This window comes from Meles meles, chromosome 9 (genome assembly GCF_922984935.1).
Source record: "Meles meles chromosome 9, mMelMel3.1 paternal haplotype, whole genome shotgun sequence".
NCBI classification, from domain to species: Eukaryota; Metazoa; Chordata; class Mammalia; order Carnivora; family Mustelidae; genus Meles; species Meles meles.
Window position 1 is genome coordinate 59,037,243 of NC_060074.1, and position 18,300 is coordinate 59,055,542.

Here is an 18,300-nt window from a genome sequence, read left to right on the forward strand (position 1 = left end):
AATTGTAAATTAAGAAGTTAAGTAATGATGTTTTAAGAAATTTCCTAGCTGTCTGTCTCCTTTATCTGCTTGACATACTATGGCATTTGCTAGTATATTCTGTGTAATTTGCAATTTGACCCCTCCAAAAGGTTGGTTCTCCATCTTGATAAATCTAATCTTCTGTTTAGCATATGCTGCCTCAACCTGTTGATGAAATTGGTTAATTTGAGAGAATTTATTATTCACTGAGGCTGTGTTTTTTGGGGGCTCATGTGAAAGGAGGATTGTATATGGCCAGTAGTGATTTGGAGTGTACTGGGGGTACACAGCCCATGAGTAAGTGAAATTGAAAGAGTGCTTGAGGATATCCTTTTATTTAAACTTACGTATTTTTTAATCATTTTATTTTCTAATCTTTCATGCTGCCTGTTAGTTTTACTGATTTTGTCTAAATAATGTCATTAAAAATCAAGTAAGTAGTGCCTTCAAATACCAAACTCTATATTTTAGCAGGATAGTTAATCTCTAAAACGTGGACTGTGGGCCCACTAGCTGATTTCTTTTTTTTTTTTTTTTAAGATTTTATTTATTCATTTGACAGAGAGAAAGACAGCAAGAGAGGGAATACAAGCAGTGGGAGAGGGAGAAACAGGCTTCCCACTGAGCAGGGACCAGTGTGGGGCTCAATCCCAGGACCCTGGGACCGTGACTTGAGCCGAAGGGAGACGCTTAGTGACTGAGCCACCCAGGTGCCCCAAGCTGGCCAGTTTCTTTATTTATTGGCCATAGCTGTTACCAGCTTTATGGCTGCTTCGTAGAATTATATAGTCAGGGCATTGCACAATGGTGCTTCAATGAGGGGGCAATTTGGAACTGAAACCTAGCATAAGTTCCACTCTCCAGTCAGGCTTTATCCACTGGGAAGACTAGGTATCTTCTTCTAATTCTTCAATCCATGGGATACACTTCCTAATTTACATAAATATGAGTACATACTAAGGAAGGCCCTGATTAATTCTGTTTGTTGATGTGCACAGCACAGGCATTTCTGAGCACTGAAATTTAATTCACTACTCTTGTTGATTATTGAGATGAATAAGGATTTAATAAATACACTTAGTACTTTAATTTTGTATGTCAACCATTTTATTATAGCAGATGTTAGGATAAGAATGGATTGTTATAGTACATATCTAAAATGTTTTAGTACTTGGTGGAGTGGTTTTTTGCTAGTGTCATTTTTATATATATATATATATATATTTTTAAATTTATTTATTTATTTTTTCAGCGTAACAGTATTCATTGTTTTTGCACAACACCCAGTGCTCCATGCAATACGTGCCCTCCCTATTACCCACCACCTGGTTCCTCCAACCTCCCACCCCCGCCCCTTCAAAACCCTCAGGTTGTTTTTCAGAGTCCATAGTCTCTTATGGTTCGCTTCCCCTTCCAATTTCCCTCAACTTCCTTCTCCTCTCCATCTCCCAATGTCCTCCATGTCATTTGTTATGCTCCACAAATAAGTGAAACCATATGATACTTGACTCTCTCTGCTTGACTTATTTCACTCACGGAACTTCCAGTTCCGTCCATGTTGCTATGAAAGTTGGGTATTCATCCTTTCTTTTTTTTTTTTTTTTTTTTTTAAATAAACATATGATGTATTTTTATCCCCAGGGGTACAGGTCTGTGAATCACCAGGTTCACACACTTCACAGCACTCACCATAGCACATACCCTCCCCAATGTCCATAACCCCCTCCCCCTCTCCCAACCCCATCTCCCCCCAGCAACTGCCAGTTTGTTTTGTGAGATTAAGAGTCATTTATGGTTTGTCTCCCTCCCAATCTGGTGTGCCCGGGTGGCTCAGTCATTAAGCATCTGCCTGTGGCTTGGGCCATGATACCAGGATACTGGGACTGAGTCCCGTTCCCTGCTCGCGGGAATCCTGCTTCTCCCTCTGCCACTCCCCCTGCTTGTATTTCCTCTTTCGCTGTCTCTCTCTTTCTCTGTGTCAAATAAATAAATAAAATGTTTAAAAAAGTAAAATAAAAAAATAAAATAAAACTGGCCATGCTTTGTTTTTATCCTAACCCTTTAAATTATAAAGACTTAATCCAAGAATTTCCTAAGACACGTTGTGCCATACTATGGTAGGAAAAACATGGGCTTTGGAGTCAGAAATCCCACCTTCGCTTTGCTATAAAACTGGGACAAATTAAGATTTGTGTCACACTTTCTTCATCTGTCAAAACACAAATGGAACCAGTCTTACTGGGTTGTTAGGAAGATTAGAAGACCTAATGTGAAAAGCAGATGCTGGGTACTCACTAAATATTTCCTTTCTAGGCCTTCTTCTACCTCAACACCTTAATGCCTTCACTGTACAAATCTAGTAATTAAAGAGTGCAGTGGTGGTTTTGGTTAGCTTTAATCTTTATATTTGAGCTAACCCTAAAATCCCTTTTGTTTTTATACTTGTTGAAAATAAGTCCAAGTTCATGTCTTACCAGGCTGATAGAGGATTCCCCCAGCATACCATTCTGAGCCCCATTTGAACATCTGTTGCTAGAGTTAAATATTTGAACAGTTGTGAATGGATTACATCACAGGCAGTGTTATCGTTTCTTAGTAAAGCCATGTCATTAACATACATTTTTATTATGATCTGCCTGTTTGTCTTAGAGAAGTCAAGTGCAGTGGAAAAAAATCTGGCTTAGTAAGATTTCCTGTCACTGGGTAAGATCATGAGGTAAATATAAATAGACCCAGTAAAGAACAAACTCCACTTTGTTAATTTGGAAACATGTGTGGATACCCATTGTTTGACTCTATTAGAACTGAATTAACAAAAAGGGAAACCCCAGATTAATGTCATGGGTAAAAAAACAAGTGTATTATTATGACTAAATTTTAGATTTTTGAAATAACAGAGTCCCCTAGATATCATAAAATCAGACTTACTAATTGTGTGTTATTTATAAACTATGATTAATTAATGTATAATTTAGATTATGATGGAGTCAGACCCTGTCTCTGACTCTGAGCAGGGCCACTGAAACTGTTGAATTTGTGCTGCTGTGTATGATATTTTGAAGAATGTATGACCTGTACCTCTAAACCTCACTTCTAAACTTATAGCTGAGAAAAAATATTTTTTCATTTAATTTTTATTTAAGTTAAAGACTTTTTATAGAAGTCAGTAAAGATGTCTGTAGGATATGTTGGCAGTTTCAAACTTATTTTTTTACATACAAAACATTAATTTGTCCTTTAACCCTTTATCTATTTAGGCGTTAATTCATGGACTGAACAGACACTATTACTCCATTACAATTAACTATCGGAAAAATGAACTGGAACAGAAGGTAAGTTAAAATTTTTAACTTAGAGAGAGGGAAAAAAAATCTTTTTCAGACCATTTAAATTATTATCTAGTATGTTTCAGTTTGAATGGTTGACCTTGTTCATTGACGTGTTCAAATATTTTTTCATTCCTGATGAATTGCAGGGATATAAAATAAAGGAATATTTTATCGGACATATAGAAAGACATTTTACCTTATTAGTAGGTGCTAAAACAAGAAAAGAAGCAGGAAACAAACACTTCGGTTTGATTTTATGATTAATTACAAGAATTTCCTCATTCTGTGATTTTTCTGATTATCTTTTTCCAATAAAACGACCTTTTGAAACTTTTTTCAAATTTGAAAGGAATAAATTAGATTATAATTGTGTAGTACTTAAAAAATACCCTGTTTATATAGGGTGAATGAAAAATCTAAAGGGAAATGGGTTTGCATATATTTAAAGCTAGATTCTTACCCTTTTTTATACTAGCCAATTTTTAAATTTGGTTACCTTAAAAATTACCTAGCATCTTCGTGGCTTAACATTCTTTTGTTTCTACTATTTTAGGATTATTTCAACCAATACCAAATATTTCATTTTGCCTGTTATTGCTTTTTGAAATTATAATCTGAACTGCTTTTTTTTTCTTTACCATTGCAATTAGTCATCTTCCAAATTAGCTTCTTGTATTTCTCCCTGAAGAAGACTTAAAATAATTTTTAAGAACCCTGAGTACTATTGGTAGCCAGTAAGTTTTGGTTTCTGTGTGACTCTCAAGTCCAGACATGGTAAATAATCAGAAGTAAATAAGACCTTACTTAACTGATCAAAACTGTTCCTCACAAAGGTGCATTAGAAGGGAATTCTAATGCATGAGGTGAATGGGAAGTGGGATAACTTGGGCTGTCCATATTGCCTCCTCTTTCAACAAGATGACCTCCATTTTTAAGGTCATTTATATACTGTGGGGGAAGATGGTGCTGTGTAAGACTTCGTTGAAAGAAGAATTCTGTTTTGTTTTGTTAAGTTTTATAAACCACTGTTTTAAAAGGTCAAAGCTACCAGTAAACTCTCCTAAAGGTCCGTGTGCTTGAGTGTGATGATGATTGAGGCACTGCAGGGGCCAGTTCTTCCCTGGCCCAAAGGGAAACACAGAGCCATAAAGTTTCTTCCAGCTGCTTGTCTATGTCCCAAAGTTTATACGCGCTGTGTAGATTTAGTTGATAGCTTGAAGTATATTTTCAACACTTAATTTTAATTTTTATAGAATAGGTAGAGGCCATTAAAAAAGGGCACCAGTCAGATGCAAACTGAAGAATGTATTCACATATGTAAATATTTTATCAGTCGGATATCTGACACCCAACTATTTGGAAATATCCAGCTGATTACATAAACTCTCCCACCTTTTTGATGCCCCTAAAACTTACAACTATCCTTGACATAAAAGATAAACACATAAATACCTACATAATTTAATTAATGTTATGTTTATGCTCCTAGTAGCTCAGTTTAGAGCTTTTTATAGTACCAGAAGTCCTGCCTTTACTCTTATCTCACCAACCTATATACTTATATACTTCCCTTCAAACATACTCAAGGGTCACAGTGGAATCCTTGTTGAGGCATGGTAGGGATAGCCTTATGCTCTGTGGGAGCTTTGCTTTTGAAGTAGTAGGAAAAATCAAGTTCTCAACACTTAACTGTAGGTAGTTTTATAACATAAATAGTTGCAGCTGCACCAAAATTTCCCAAAGGTGTGTTTTCTAGAACATTTTTCAGTGGAGAAGATGAGAAGCAAAGAAATTGGAGTTACTTGTGCAGGATTTTTTCAGGTTTTTTTGCAAACTACTATTGTCCCCATGGGCCCTTGAATGGGACTGGAGGAATTTGGAGCTTTGTGTCTTAAGAAGTCTCATAGGTGATTTTTGACATGTACCTATTCTCTAGCATCAAAAAAGAAAGAAAGAAAGATCCAACTCTGTGCCATATATAACTATGAAACTCTAAGCAAGTAGAATCTCTAAACTCGACACTTCAGCTATATCTTCAGATCATGGCTCATGGATCTCACAAGACAGACTGGTCCTAATGGTAAAAGAAAACAACCATTTTTTTCCCCACAAAGATTTTATTATTCATTTTAAAAAGTTACTCAATTTTAAGTTCAACTAAAAAAATTTATAGAGTAACAAGACTAGGATAAATTGTCTTAGGACTCTAAACTTGAAAACCTAGGACCTTCGAGGAATATGTACTCAGAATGAGGACTCTAGCTTAAGAAACAACGAACTAAGGTGTTTAGTTCCGTGATCACTAAAAGGTCTGATCCTAGTTTGCTGCTTTGATTGTAGACTGGACAAATCTGTGATTTCCTGCCCAGTTTCGTGACTTTTCATTCTGACAGTAAGGAAGTTTGCATTTTAAAAATTATGGATGGGCTGTTAGAATTGAAAAGAAACTTAGTTATGAGATCTTAGTTCATAGATATATAAACTGAGGCTCAGAAGGATTTAGCTGAAGTCAGTTCAGTGAATGGGACATTACCTCCTTACCATGCATGGCCTTTGAAAGCTGGGCTATATGCACTTTTAGAGACCTTGTGTGTAATGTAGTAGTTCAGTCGCTCATTCATTTGTGCATTCAGTAAATGTTAATTGAATGCCTGCTATGATTAGATTAGATATTGTTCTAGAATCTAGATCTTGGTGATCTTGAAATCAACAGGTTAAAGATCCTACCTCATTGATTTTTCTTTTGAGAGAGAAATGCAATAATAAAACAAAAATTTCAAGTGTTGATAGTTATAAAAATAATAATGCAAGATAAGGGAAGACAGATGTTTAAGGTAGTGTGAGGTGGCTTTTTAATGTAGTGTGATGAGGAAAGGCATCTATCTCTAAGGAAATGAGAAACGTAAGCCATGCAAAGATAAGGAAAATTGCCTTTGAGGCAGAAGGACAGCAAATACAAAGGCCATGGCATTGGAGTACTCCTGAGGTTATATTAATATAAATTTAGGAGAATTCTTACTTAAGTTTAAGTTAATAAAATTACATTTTAAATTCTTTCATTAATTCTGAACTTTTTTTGTGAAATTATTTCACAAGACAAATGACGGGAATATCCTCAATATGAGAAAATAATTACTTTTTCCTTATATTTTTTAGATGTTGCTAAATTTGCATAAGAAGAGTTGGATGGAAGGTTTGACACTTCAGGACTACAGTGAACACTGTAAACACAATGAATCAGTGGTAAAAGAGATGTTGGAATTAGCCAAGAATTACAATAAGGTGAAAATTACTTCCAACATTTATTTCTTAGAATCTTTGAAATACGTATGATTAGATGGCAAACATGGTATAAATATATACATAGTTAAAAATAGAATGGCCTGTTTTATAGATCAGATAGTAAATATTTTGGACTTTGCACCATCCAGTCTGTTGGCAGCTACTCAGCTCTGCTGTCATAGTATAAAAGTGGCCACACATAACACAGAAAGGGGTGAATGAGTCTGTGTTTCAGTACAATCTTTTTTTATTTTATTTTTAAAATTTTTTAAAGATTTTTTTTTATTTATTTGACAGAGAACAAGAGAGCACAAGCAGGGGAGGTGGCAGAGGGAAAGGCAGTAGCTCCCTAGATGAGGGAGCTCAGCAGGGAGCCCGATGAGGAGCCCAAACCCAGAATCCTGGGATCATGACTTGAGCCAAAAGCAGTTGCTTAACCGACAGAGCCACCCAGGCGCCCCAATACAACTTTATTTAATAAAACAGGCAGCTGGCTAGATTTGGCCCATGGGCTATAGTTGGCAACCCTGTTGTAGACCATATAAAATAGTTTTACATTTAAGATTTCTTCTTTATCCAGGGGTCTTTTTCTTGGAAGGGAAAGGGAAACAAGGAGATGTAGGATAATAACAACAGCATTTAATACTTCTACTATAGTTTAGTTTATGAACTTTTCTTTTTTTCATTTAGTAAGTGTCTATTGAAAACCTGCTATATGCTAGGCACTGGGGATATGGTAAGAAACAAGACGTGTCTTCACAGAACTTATTTTCTGGTAGGGGAAACAAAGTAAACAGAAACACGATATAATAATATATTGTGATTTGGTGCTATAAGAAATAAATGGGATGATATAAAAAAGAATAACTAGGGGAGATCACTTTATATGAAGATGTTTAAAAAGTTATATTTTGTGGAATCTCCTGTAGATACTTGTTGTATGCTAAAATATATGTGGCCATAATATTTTTGTTCATAAGTTGATATTCTTTTACAATTTTGCAATTAAAAAAATACTTGAACTATGACTTAAAATGTATCTTCTGTGTTGTATTAGTTTCCAAGGGCTGCCATAACAAACTACCTTAAACTGGGTATTTTATTTTATTTATTTATTTTAAACTGGGTATTTTAAAACAAATATATTCCCTCATGATTATGGAAGCTAAAAGTCTAAAATCAAGGTATTGGCAGCCTCCAGGGGAATATCTTTCCTTTCCTTTTCCAGATGCTTTAGTCCCAGGCTTGCTTGCTTGCTTGCTTGCTTGCTTGCTTTTTTTTTTTTTTTTTTTTAAAGATTTTATTTATTTATTTGGCAGAGAGAGAGAGGGAAGCAGGCTCCCTACTGAGCATGTGGGGCTTGATCCCAGGACCCTGAGATCATGACCCTACCCGAAGGCAGAGGCTTAACCCACTGAGCCACCCAGGCACACATTCCCCTCACCCCCACCCACCGCACCCAGGCTTTAGTTAGCTTGTGACAACTCCAGTCTCTAACCAGGGTTAGGATTTCAACATATTGGGGGGGTGGGGGTGGGCCATGATTCAGCCTAATGTGTTTTCTAGCTATTTTGACCAAAAGCCCACATAAAGAATAGATTTTACGTTTTGACCCAGAACATGCAATTGTATATGTGTGTATATATAGTTGCTACAAAAGTTTTATGAAATAATACTTACCTTTATTATATGTGATATAGCTTTTTTGTCATTTGACTCAGTTCTATTGTTTCAATTATATATACATACATATAGCTTGCAATCCATTAATGTATTGAAAACCTGCAGTTTGTAAAACATACAAATTATAGTGTTTTATTTACAAATATTTATTGAATGTCTCCTGTACAAGTTGCAGTGGAAAATAGGGACCCTTCCTTCATTTATAGGAAAACAGAGGCAGTAAAAAGAACTCACAAATGATCAGAGTAGTAGGCCAAAATTGGTGTGTTCCTTAACATCTTAGTATTCAGTTTGTCCACAGACCAGCTGTAACACCTGGGATCTTGTTAGAAATGCAGACTCTCTGGCCTACCGAGTGAGCATTGACAGTTGATCAAGATTTCCAGGAGATTTGTATACTCATCTGTATACAAGTTAGAAGTTAGAGAACTGGCCTGGAGAAGTCCATAGTGAAGTCCTGTAGAGATTCAGAGGCTTTTGCTTTCAGTTGTGGGAGACCCAGAATGCGGTCTTAAAGAATAACAACATTTGAACTAAACCTTAATGCTTGAATAAGATTAGACATACAGAAAAATGTTACCCTAGGCAAAATAAACATTATGAGCAAAGACTAGGAGACAGAAAAGGCAAAGACACCTTTTAGGAAACTATGTTTGGCTCGAGTATATAATATATGAGAGTGAATGGGGAGAATAGTTTGTTTTTTTAAGTTATTGAAGTCAAATAACAGAGCTTGGAATATCAGGATAGAGTTACTTTTGACCAAGAGATTGATATACCCAGAACCTGACTCTAGAAATGTAATTTGACACCAGTATAAAAGAAAGAGGGTGCTGTAAGAGATTTGAAATGGACATTCTGTTTAGGAGGAGCTTGCTGTTATCCAAACAAAAGGTACTAGGTATCAGCTTTACTTCAGTGGCATTGGGAACAGAGAGCAGTAGACAAAACATGGCACCCAGTGGATGGATGAAGTGAAAGAAGGAGGAATCAAAGATGAATTCAGGGTTTCCTGCATAGGTGCCTAGAAGTATGTTAATACCATTACAATTTTCCAGTTTAGAATTAGAGGGTTAAGAAAGAAGATAGAGTTGTATTTTAAACAAACAGTGGAAATAGAGGACTAAAATTTAATGATACGGGCTAGAGCTTAAGATTCGGAAGCAGTTAAAATTGATATTTAGGTTGTCACACCAAAAAGTAGTATTTCTCTTTTTACATTAAACACATCTTACCAAGGGGCGCCTGGGTGGCTCATTCATTAAGCACCAGCCTTCTGCTCAGGTCATGATCCCAGGATCCTGGGGATCAAGCCCTGCATCAGGCTTCCTGCTCCAGGGGGAAGCCTGCTTCTCCCTCTCCCACTCTCCCTGCTTGTGTTCCTTCTCTCGCTGCGTCTGATAAATAATTAAAATCTTAAAACACACACACACACACACACACACACACACACACACACACACCTTACCAAAGTAAATATTAGCTAAGAGATAGTACATAAAATTTGCTACATGTAACAAGAAGTCTTTGGAGAGAGTTTAGCTTTGAAAAAAAAGTTGATGGGCCCATACAAACCAAATTCAAGCAGAATTTAGGTCTGGCATTGAAGATCATGCCCTGATTTATATGTGGTGTTCCAGCTGGAAATCCCCATTGATTCTAGATCATATGGGAAAAAAAAATTTTTTTTTATCTTTCTAGTTTATGTTTTCATGTTGTGATATTAAAGAGAAAGAAGTAGTTTGTCATACTCAAAACAGTTATTAACCATTTATACATTAGTGATTTAAGTAATAATATTCAACAGACTGTAGGAATGGTTTTCATTTCTCTGTAACATTGCAAGTTTAAGTAAATTCATATTGGTACCACTGCCAGGAAATAACCTATTTATGGTTACTGCTGCCCATCCACAGAAGTTTCTCCTATTTTACAGTTTTAAAAAATCTCTGTAGTACTCAAAAACTTGTAAGGTTTGGTTATAAAATGAAAACAATGTGTAAGCTGTGATATGAAGGAGTCCAAATTTGAGAATGTAATTCCCTCTGTGATTGAAAGAGAATGTGGTGGAGTTTTTAGTAACACTTAAAATATAAAAAGAAAGGCCCATACTACCAATTCTTCATAGTATTCTTTTTTAATTGGTTGGTGTTTTAAACTAAGGTAATTACCGTTAGGTGCCAGTTAGCTCCTAAAGTGAAAGATTAGAAAATAATTAAATTCCTTTGTCCCAAATTTTCTATTTCAAGTCTGAATTCCACACAAAGATTCTGCTTGATCACTAGTCATTGATTTCTCTAATTACTAAACTACAACACCACACTCTTGTTATTCTAGATCTCCTAATTTATTCAGTTTAAGATGTGTCAAATTTTAAAATATTGATAATATTTGATGGATATTTGTAAGTGAATGTGGAAGTAAAAATGAATTGTAGAAGAGTATTTTAAGAATAACATAAAAACATAAAAATTTGTCTTGTTTTCACACATGTAGCCCTATAAATCTGAGATCTGACAGTTTACCTTTCAGATAGAAATAGTGCCTCCTCTGTTACCTGAAAGAAAATTAAGGTATGGGGTGCCTGGGTGGTTCAGTCAGTTAACTGTCTGCCTTTGGCTCAAGGCATGATTGGAGGATCCTGGGATTGAGCCCTGCATCAGGCTCCCTGCTAAGCTTCTCCCTCTCTCTCTCTGCTACTCCCCCTGGTTGTGCTCTCTCTCTCTGTCAAATAATTAAATTTTTTAAAAACCTTAACCAAAAAAAATAAATAAATAAAATTCAGGTGTATTTTTTATATATAAATATATATTTTTTACATGTAAAACGTGTAATTATATGACTACATTTGGTTTACTACAGTAACTATTTTAAGTAGGAAAATGTTGTTATATGCTAGTGTAATAAGATAAGAAAAACAAAATAATATGTAAATACTGGGAAAACCAGGCCAGATTATCATTATTTAAGTATGATAGGATATGTTCGTAGTCAAACAGAAATCTAAGCAACTAAACTAGAAAATTGTTAGAACTTTTACAACAGAGAATTATGTAGGTAGTAACCAAGCAGTTACATAGGCTGAAACCAGATGAAAAATATATAATAGGCAAATCAATTCACAGCATCCAGAATTACAAAAGAATTACCATAAGAAATAAGTGTATAAATGTATATGACTTTATTTGAATAATGCTAAAAGCATTTAGAATAGATTCCATGGAAGATTCAGTATTGTAAAGCCGCTATCAAGCTTCCCCAAAATTACTTTAATGCTAGTAAGAATATCAGTGAATTTTTGGGCACCTGGGTGGCTCAGTGGGTTAAAGCCTCTGCCTTCGGCTCAGGTCATGATCCCAGGGTTCTGGGATCTAGCGCCGCATCGGGCTCTCGGGAGCCTGCTTCCTCCTCTCTCTCTGCCTACCTCTCTGCCTACTTGTGATCTCTGTCTGTAAAATGAATAAATAGAATCTTAAAAAAAAAAAAAAAAAAAGAATATCAGTGAATTTTTAAAGTTTACGTAATTTGACAGTAAAGTTTATCTGCAATAAAAATAATAACTAACATTTATGGAATGCTTATTAGGAGTCAGCTGGGAGAAAATATTTGTATTGGTAACACAGAAAGGACTAGTACCCAAAAGATGCATAATATCCAGGAATCCCTATAAAATAGTTTTGAAAAATAATGATTGGGACAAAAAGCTAGAAAACTCACTGAAGACAAATGGCATATAAACATGAAAAAACAAGTTCAACCTTATTAAGTGGTCAAAGAAAAAAATTAAAATTATAAATAGAACTTTTTTTCTTTTCAAATATAAAAAACAATTTGGGAAAATGTATCAGTAGTGGGTAAGTAAAAGTGACAACATTTTTGAGGCCATCTTTCAATTTTAAATGCATATAACTCTTAAAACTAATATGTTCTTTTTTAAGGGTTTATTATGAAGAAAAAAATTCTTTAAGTACCGACTTAGAGAAATATTAACAACCTGCTATTATATAAAAAATTAAATTACAGAACAACATGAAAAGGTCCTATGTTACTTTCCCTTTCCTTTTAAAAGATACCTATCTTGGGGGACCTGGGTGGCTCAGTCCCTTCTGTCTGCTATCTGCTCAGGTCGTGATCCTGGGGTCCTGGGATCAAGCCCCGTGTGGGGCTCCCTGCTCAGTGGAAAGTCGGCTTCTCCTCCCTCTGCCCTCCACTTTTGCTCTTTCTCTCTCTCTCTCAAATGAATAAAAATTAAAAAGAAAAGAAAAGATACCTGTCTATCTCCCACTTACTTATCTCAACATATTTTGTTAACACTTTCACCTCAAAGGTGGAAAGCAGAGAAATGATATCCTTTATGTAAACCCTGCATTATTTCAGTTTTTGCATTAACCAGGTGTTACTTATATCTAAGATTGTGTTAGCTCAAAGTAGCAGCCGCTTCAACAAGATAGAAGTGTAGATCTCAAAAAAAAGAAATGACGGTTTCTGGCAACTCAAGGCCAGTATGAAACTTTGAAGTCATCATGAACCCAGATTCCTTCCCTTTTTTTTTTTTTTTTTTTTTTTTTAAGATTTACTTATTTATTTTAGGGAGAGAGAAAGAGAGGAGAGACAGTACACAGGGATGGAGGGGCAGAGGGAGAAGGAGAGAGAGAATCTCAAGCAGACTCTCCACTGATTGTGGAGCATGACCCAAGGCTTAGTCCCATGACCCTGAGACCAGGATCTGAGCAAAACCAAGAGTCGCATGCTCAACTGACTGAGCCACCCAGGTACCCCAAACGCAGATTCTTTCTATCTTTTGCTCCCCTTCCCTTATATTGGCTTCCATCCTGTAAATACCCTCTTGATTCACAGTGATTGCTAGAGCTTTAGCCATCCCATCCGAATTCCAAGCAACAGGTAAAAAAGGAAGGGCCAAAAGGGGGTTACTTTCCAGCTAAATCAATTCCCTTTCACAATCCTTTCTTAAGGCCTACCAAGCAGCATTTCTGATTATATTTCATTGGCAGAACTCAAATGGACACACCTTGCTTTGAGAAAGGTTATATAGTGTGGTCTTTTACCTGGAAGCATTATTTTCTTTACTAAAATCAGGGAAGAAGGGGAAAATTTTTGTTTTCCCCTAAAAGAAGGGGAAAATGTATGTTGGGGTAGACATCAAATAGATTCTGCCATAGAAATTTTTTCAACAAGCTGAACTACAATTTCTATTATGTGTGCACACACATACTCATGCGATCTTTATTGTATATATCTGTTTTGTGTAATTAACACTTAAAATTGGATTCCCTGTAAGATTTTTAGAAAGAATTTATGCTGTTCAGGTCACTTATTAAACCATGGTTTTGGCTTTGTTATTCAGGATATATCATTAAAAACTAGTCATTTCCTGAATTGTCATGAATGTTACTTCAAGGTCTTTGGAGATAGATAGTACTGTTGAAGTCACACTTGCATTGCTTATTAGCTGTGTGGCTGTATGTGTCCCTGTTGTTCTCTGTGCACACTCCATTTTTGTATATTTCATACTGCATTGCAGTTTGAGATTTATAGGCAAGTAAAGCTCAAATGTGAGCTCCTCAAAGAGCAAGAACTATTTTATTCAGAATGAGTGATTATTGAATATGTAAAATGAAAATACTTCTGTTGAGGACATGTATAGAATGTACTGGAATTTTATAATTATGCCAAAAGGAGAATTAGAAATATGTTTTTTTTAATAATAGAAGTTTTGCTGGAATTAACATAAAGTTCCTCAAAGGAGGGGCACCTGGGTGGCTCAGTGGGTTAAGCCACTGCCTTCGGCTCAGGTCATGATCTCAGGGTCCTCTCTCTCTCTCTCTCTGCCTGCCTATCTGCTACTTGTGATCTCTCTCTGTCAAATTAAAAAAAAAAAAAAAAGTTCCTCAAAGGAGATGATGCCTAATTTCTTCATATGTAAAATGTAGATTAACTACTTCACTGGGATGTTTTTAGGATTCAGTAAATTAATATTTGTAAAAACATATGTATAGTAATATTTAATTACTGATAGTGGTAGGAGTTTCTCCAGATTCACACGTCCTCTCCCATCTCAGATTTGTAATTGTTTTAGGTTTGTTAATTTTGCTTTCCCAAGTATTTTTTATAAAAGCCGTTTCTTTTCGTTCATTCTCTACTGCCTTAACTCAGTGATGTGATTTTAATTTATATAGTCAATACATCGATCTCACGTAAAATCAGAAAGAAGTAAAATGCATTATCTTAAAATTCACTAGCACTTAGTGACCATATATGTGATTTTAGAATGTGCTTAAAAGAGGGGCGCCTGGGTGGCTCAGTGGGTTAAAGCCTCTGCCTTCAGCTCAGGTTGTGATCCCAGGATCATGGGATTGAGCCCCACATTGGGCTGTCTGCTCCGCAGGGAGCCTGCTTCCTCCTCTCTTTCTGCCTGCCTCTCTGCCTAGTTGTGATTTCTCTCTGTCAAATTAATAAAATATTTAAAAAAAAAGAAAGATTATGACATGTTATAGAGTGAAGACAGTTAACATTTCAGAGGGAAAAGAAGAAGCCCAAGGCCTAGAGAAGTATAAAGTAGAATAAGAGACACGATGTCATAAAAGTAGAGAGGTTAAAGGATTAGAAGAGAAAACAGGTATTGGAGAAGCTCTTAAAGGTGTTCAGAAAGTTCAAGAAAACTGAGTTTGTTGGAATTTACGTGGTGGAGATCCTTAAAAGAGTGTTAATGAAGAGCAAAGAACCCAGTCCATATTTATTAAGGGGTAAGTTAATGGTAGAATCTAAGATACAGGTTTTCCATTTAAGAAATTTGACCATCACCAGAAAAGAAAAGAATGAAGTTAATGGGTTTCATAAAAGCCTCTTTAAGATGGGGGTACATCTGAGGGGATTATGATAACATAACAGACCAAATTCTAGGAATTTCTTAGAACTGTGCAGACCGTGCATGATGGGATAGCCATCTGGGGGTCTTTGTTGATAAACTGTTAAAAACGTTTCTAGTGTGAATAGCCACAAACATTTTCAGTGCTTTTTTGTTGGTTGAGTAAACCGAAGAGCATGAATGCAAAAGCAAAATTTGATGCCAAATCACAGAAGTTGCCATAAACACAGAAGTTCCCCTAGTGAGGACACTGCCTGTGCCTGAATTTCATTTGTTTCTGCTGCTACCATTTCTTAATTTTTCCTGGTGACTAGCCAGATTAGAACTATGAATGAAGACAAACTGGTCTTGCCCAGATCGTAGATGAGATATAGGTGACTTAGGTAAGTGGAAAAAATACTTAGGGGTTTGATGTGATGATCTGGTCTGATCTGGTCTATCATAGAATGAAAAAGATGTGCTTATTCTTTGTCATGGGGGTTTGCAACCTTAGTATATGCCTAAATCTACAGCTGCTCCTCATTTTCCAGATGGCATCTATGGCTGGGAGTACTTTTTACCATCTGCACTTCTCAAAGAGTTTGTGAACTCTCTCTTTTAATTATTGGAAATGGAAAAACTAATTGGTAAAGTGGTTAAATGATATAAAAGATTTTAAAAATTAAGTTAGAGCTTTTTACATTCTATTTAACTTTTTAAATAAGGTCAATACTTTAAGTGCTTTTTGATTTTCATCTTTGCATACCTACGATCTTTGATATTTACAGTACTCCAGAATACTTTGTAATAACTATTTGTACATTGACTGGTACTTTGAGCCAAATTCCAAAACTCTTACCTCCTTCCAATACTGTACTGTTTTTGACATGTGGATAGAGCAGCTAACACTGAATGAATGCAGAGTACAAACTTACGTGAATTGTTCCATTCATCTCATAAGGTTTTCAAGTTGGTAAGGTACAGTGTCGTGATTTGTAGAAGTAATTGAGAAAAACAAACTTTTTATGTGTTGCTCTCATGTTTTTATATACGTAAAATATTGAGATAGTGGGAGAAGCAATTTCCCATTTAAGTAATACTTTTTTAACTAGCTGAGCATAATAGGAGTGACATCTGACTCTGAAAATGAACATACTCTCTATCTAGGGAATTCTAGATTTGGAGTGTTACTAGCTTTTATTTTTCCTTCTTCCAGTTTTATGAATCATAAATGTATTTTCTTAATGACATGTTGTAAATAAGTATCCTCTAATAATCTGTAGATACAGTACTTATTCACCATCTTTTCTCTTCAGGCAGGTTCTACTGGGGAAAATTCTCTAGATAGTTTGTCCATTTATAAAATTAGACACTTGCCATCTTTGCTCATTTTCAAGTTCTCTGTTTACAAAACTATTAAGAAGGTGTGAAATGCAGCCAAACTTCCCAGTTTATGGGAAATGTCTGATGATTGCATTTCCTACATGTTCATTGTTCACACATGAAGAAATTTGGCAGCTGCGAGATTATTAAGTTTAGAGTATCCAAATCTAACCCTCACTGGGATTTTGGTTTCCTGCTTTCCACCCCCACCATCTCATCTTTTGTAATCATATTTGTGGTAAGTGCTGTGGTGGTATTTCTTAAGGTTGATGATCCTTCAGTTTGCTTTGTTTTCCATTTATCAGATGCTGTGAATAAATCATAGACCAGGAGTTCACCTGATTGAGAGTCCTGGCTTCAGACAGAAACATAACATACTCTGAAAGAGGTTCCTTCTCAATATAGACGTTTTATGGTGGCACTGTTGTTGAGAGAGGGGGCAGTGATGGTAGCTAATCTATATGCTGTAATTATTTTGTAAGAACTTGCTAGAAAATTTATGGTCATACATGTAAGAGTTTGTAACTAAGAATAGTAGAAAATGGTTTGTGTATATTGTTTTGTTGATTTAATTTTTACTTGATTTGGCTTTTTATTCAAGTGAGTTTTTCCTGTTGAAAACTTCAGATTACTCTGTTTTCTTCATGATTACTAAAGATCAGTCATGGAAAAGTGAGATTTTTTTTTTCTGAATACATGTGCTACTTTTAGAGATTTAAATATGTAGAATTATGAAGGGAGAAAACTATATAATTTGTTAAGTGGATCAAAAGGCAGCAGCTTCTTTGATCCTAAGAGCTGCCGATCGTTATATAGATACTGGGTGTGACAGTTGACAAAAAGGAGACAAAAAAATGGGAAGTTGGGGCAGAGGTTTAATGAAAGTAGGACAAGGAAGAGAAGACAATAGGACTAGTTAGCACCATGATGCCATAAGCAACTGCCTTAGTTACTTCTCTCCTCCACTTTAGCCATCCCTCAGAGAATTCTGTAACAGTTTCCAGATGGTGAATACTACCATGTGGTGGTCCAGTTTGACATATTCAATGTCTTTTATGTATTCTTAAGTCTGTTTTCAAAATGATGGTGGTAGGGTGCCTGGGTGGCTCAGTCGGCTAAGTGACTGCCTTCGGCTCTGGTCTTGTTTCTGGGATCCTGGGACCGAGCTCCACGTGGAGTTGGGGGTCCCTACTCACTCGGAAGCCTGCCTTTCCCTCTGCCACTCCCCTTTCTTGTGCTCTCTCATGCTCTCTCTCAAAATTAAACAAATTTTAAAAATTAAAAAAATAAAAAATAAATGATGGTGGTAATGGTTTTTATTACACTTAAGGTTATTTGGAAGATTAGCACACTTTCTTTTTTGTTTAGTAAGTCACGTGAGTAAAAGGTTCTGTGAATGAAAATTATGATCACTATTGTCTTCAGTGAGTATTCTGCAGTGGAAAAAATAGATTTAGAATTTGAAACTCTGTCCTTTGTGTTTCATTCGCAGGCTGTAGAAGAAGAAGATAAGATGACACCTGAACAGCTGGCAATAAAGAATGTTGGCAAGCAGGTGAGGTATACCATAATAGGTTACGCAGTCGCATAATAATGCGCTCTTGTAGAGTTAAGACTCTTTTAGGGCCTGTATGATTTTTTTCCTCGTTTGTTCACTCTACATTTTTCTTTTGTCATGTAAATATGATGCTAATTTTAAAGGTCACTGAATTACTTGATGTCAAATCCTGTTTGCCA

General features: G+C 35.8%; 1 protein-coding gene across 3 annotated transcripts in view; it reads left to right on the top strand.

Annotated features, from left to right (window-relative positions):
* PSMD14 (proteasome 26S subunit, non-ATPase 14) overlaps positions 1-18,300 on the top strand; it is a 103,454-nt gene that overhangs the window by 82,455 nt on the left and 2,699 nt on the right. For all 3 annotated transcript variants that reach the window (XM_046019753.1, XM_046019754.1, XM_046019755.1), the window contains exons 9-11: positions 3,279-3,353; positions 6,507-6,632; positions 18,056-18,118. In XM_046019753.1, the coding sequence (XP_045875709.1) occupies positions 3,279-3,353; positions 6,507-6,632; positions 18,056-18,118 (264 nt within the window). The remainder of the gene's footprint in view (positions 1-3,278; positions 3,354-6,506; positions 6,633-18,055; positions 18,119-18,300) is intronic.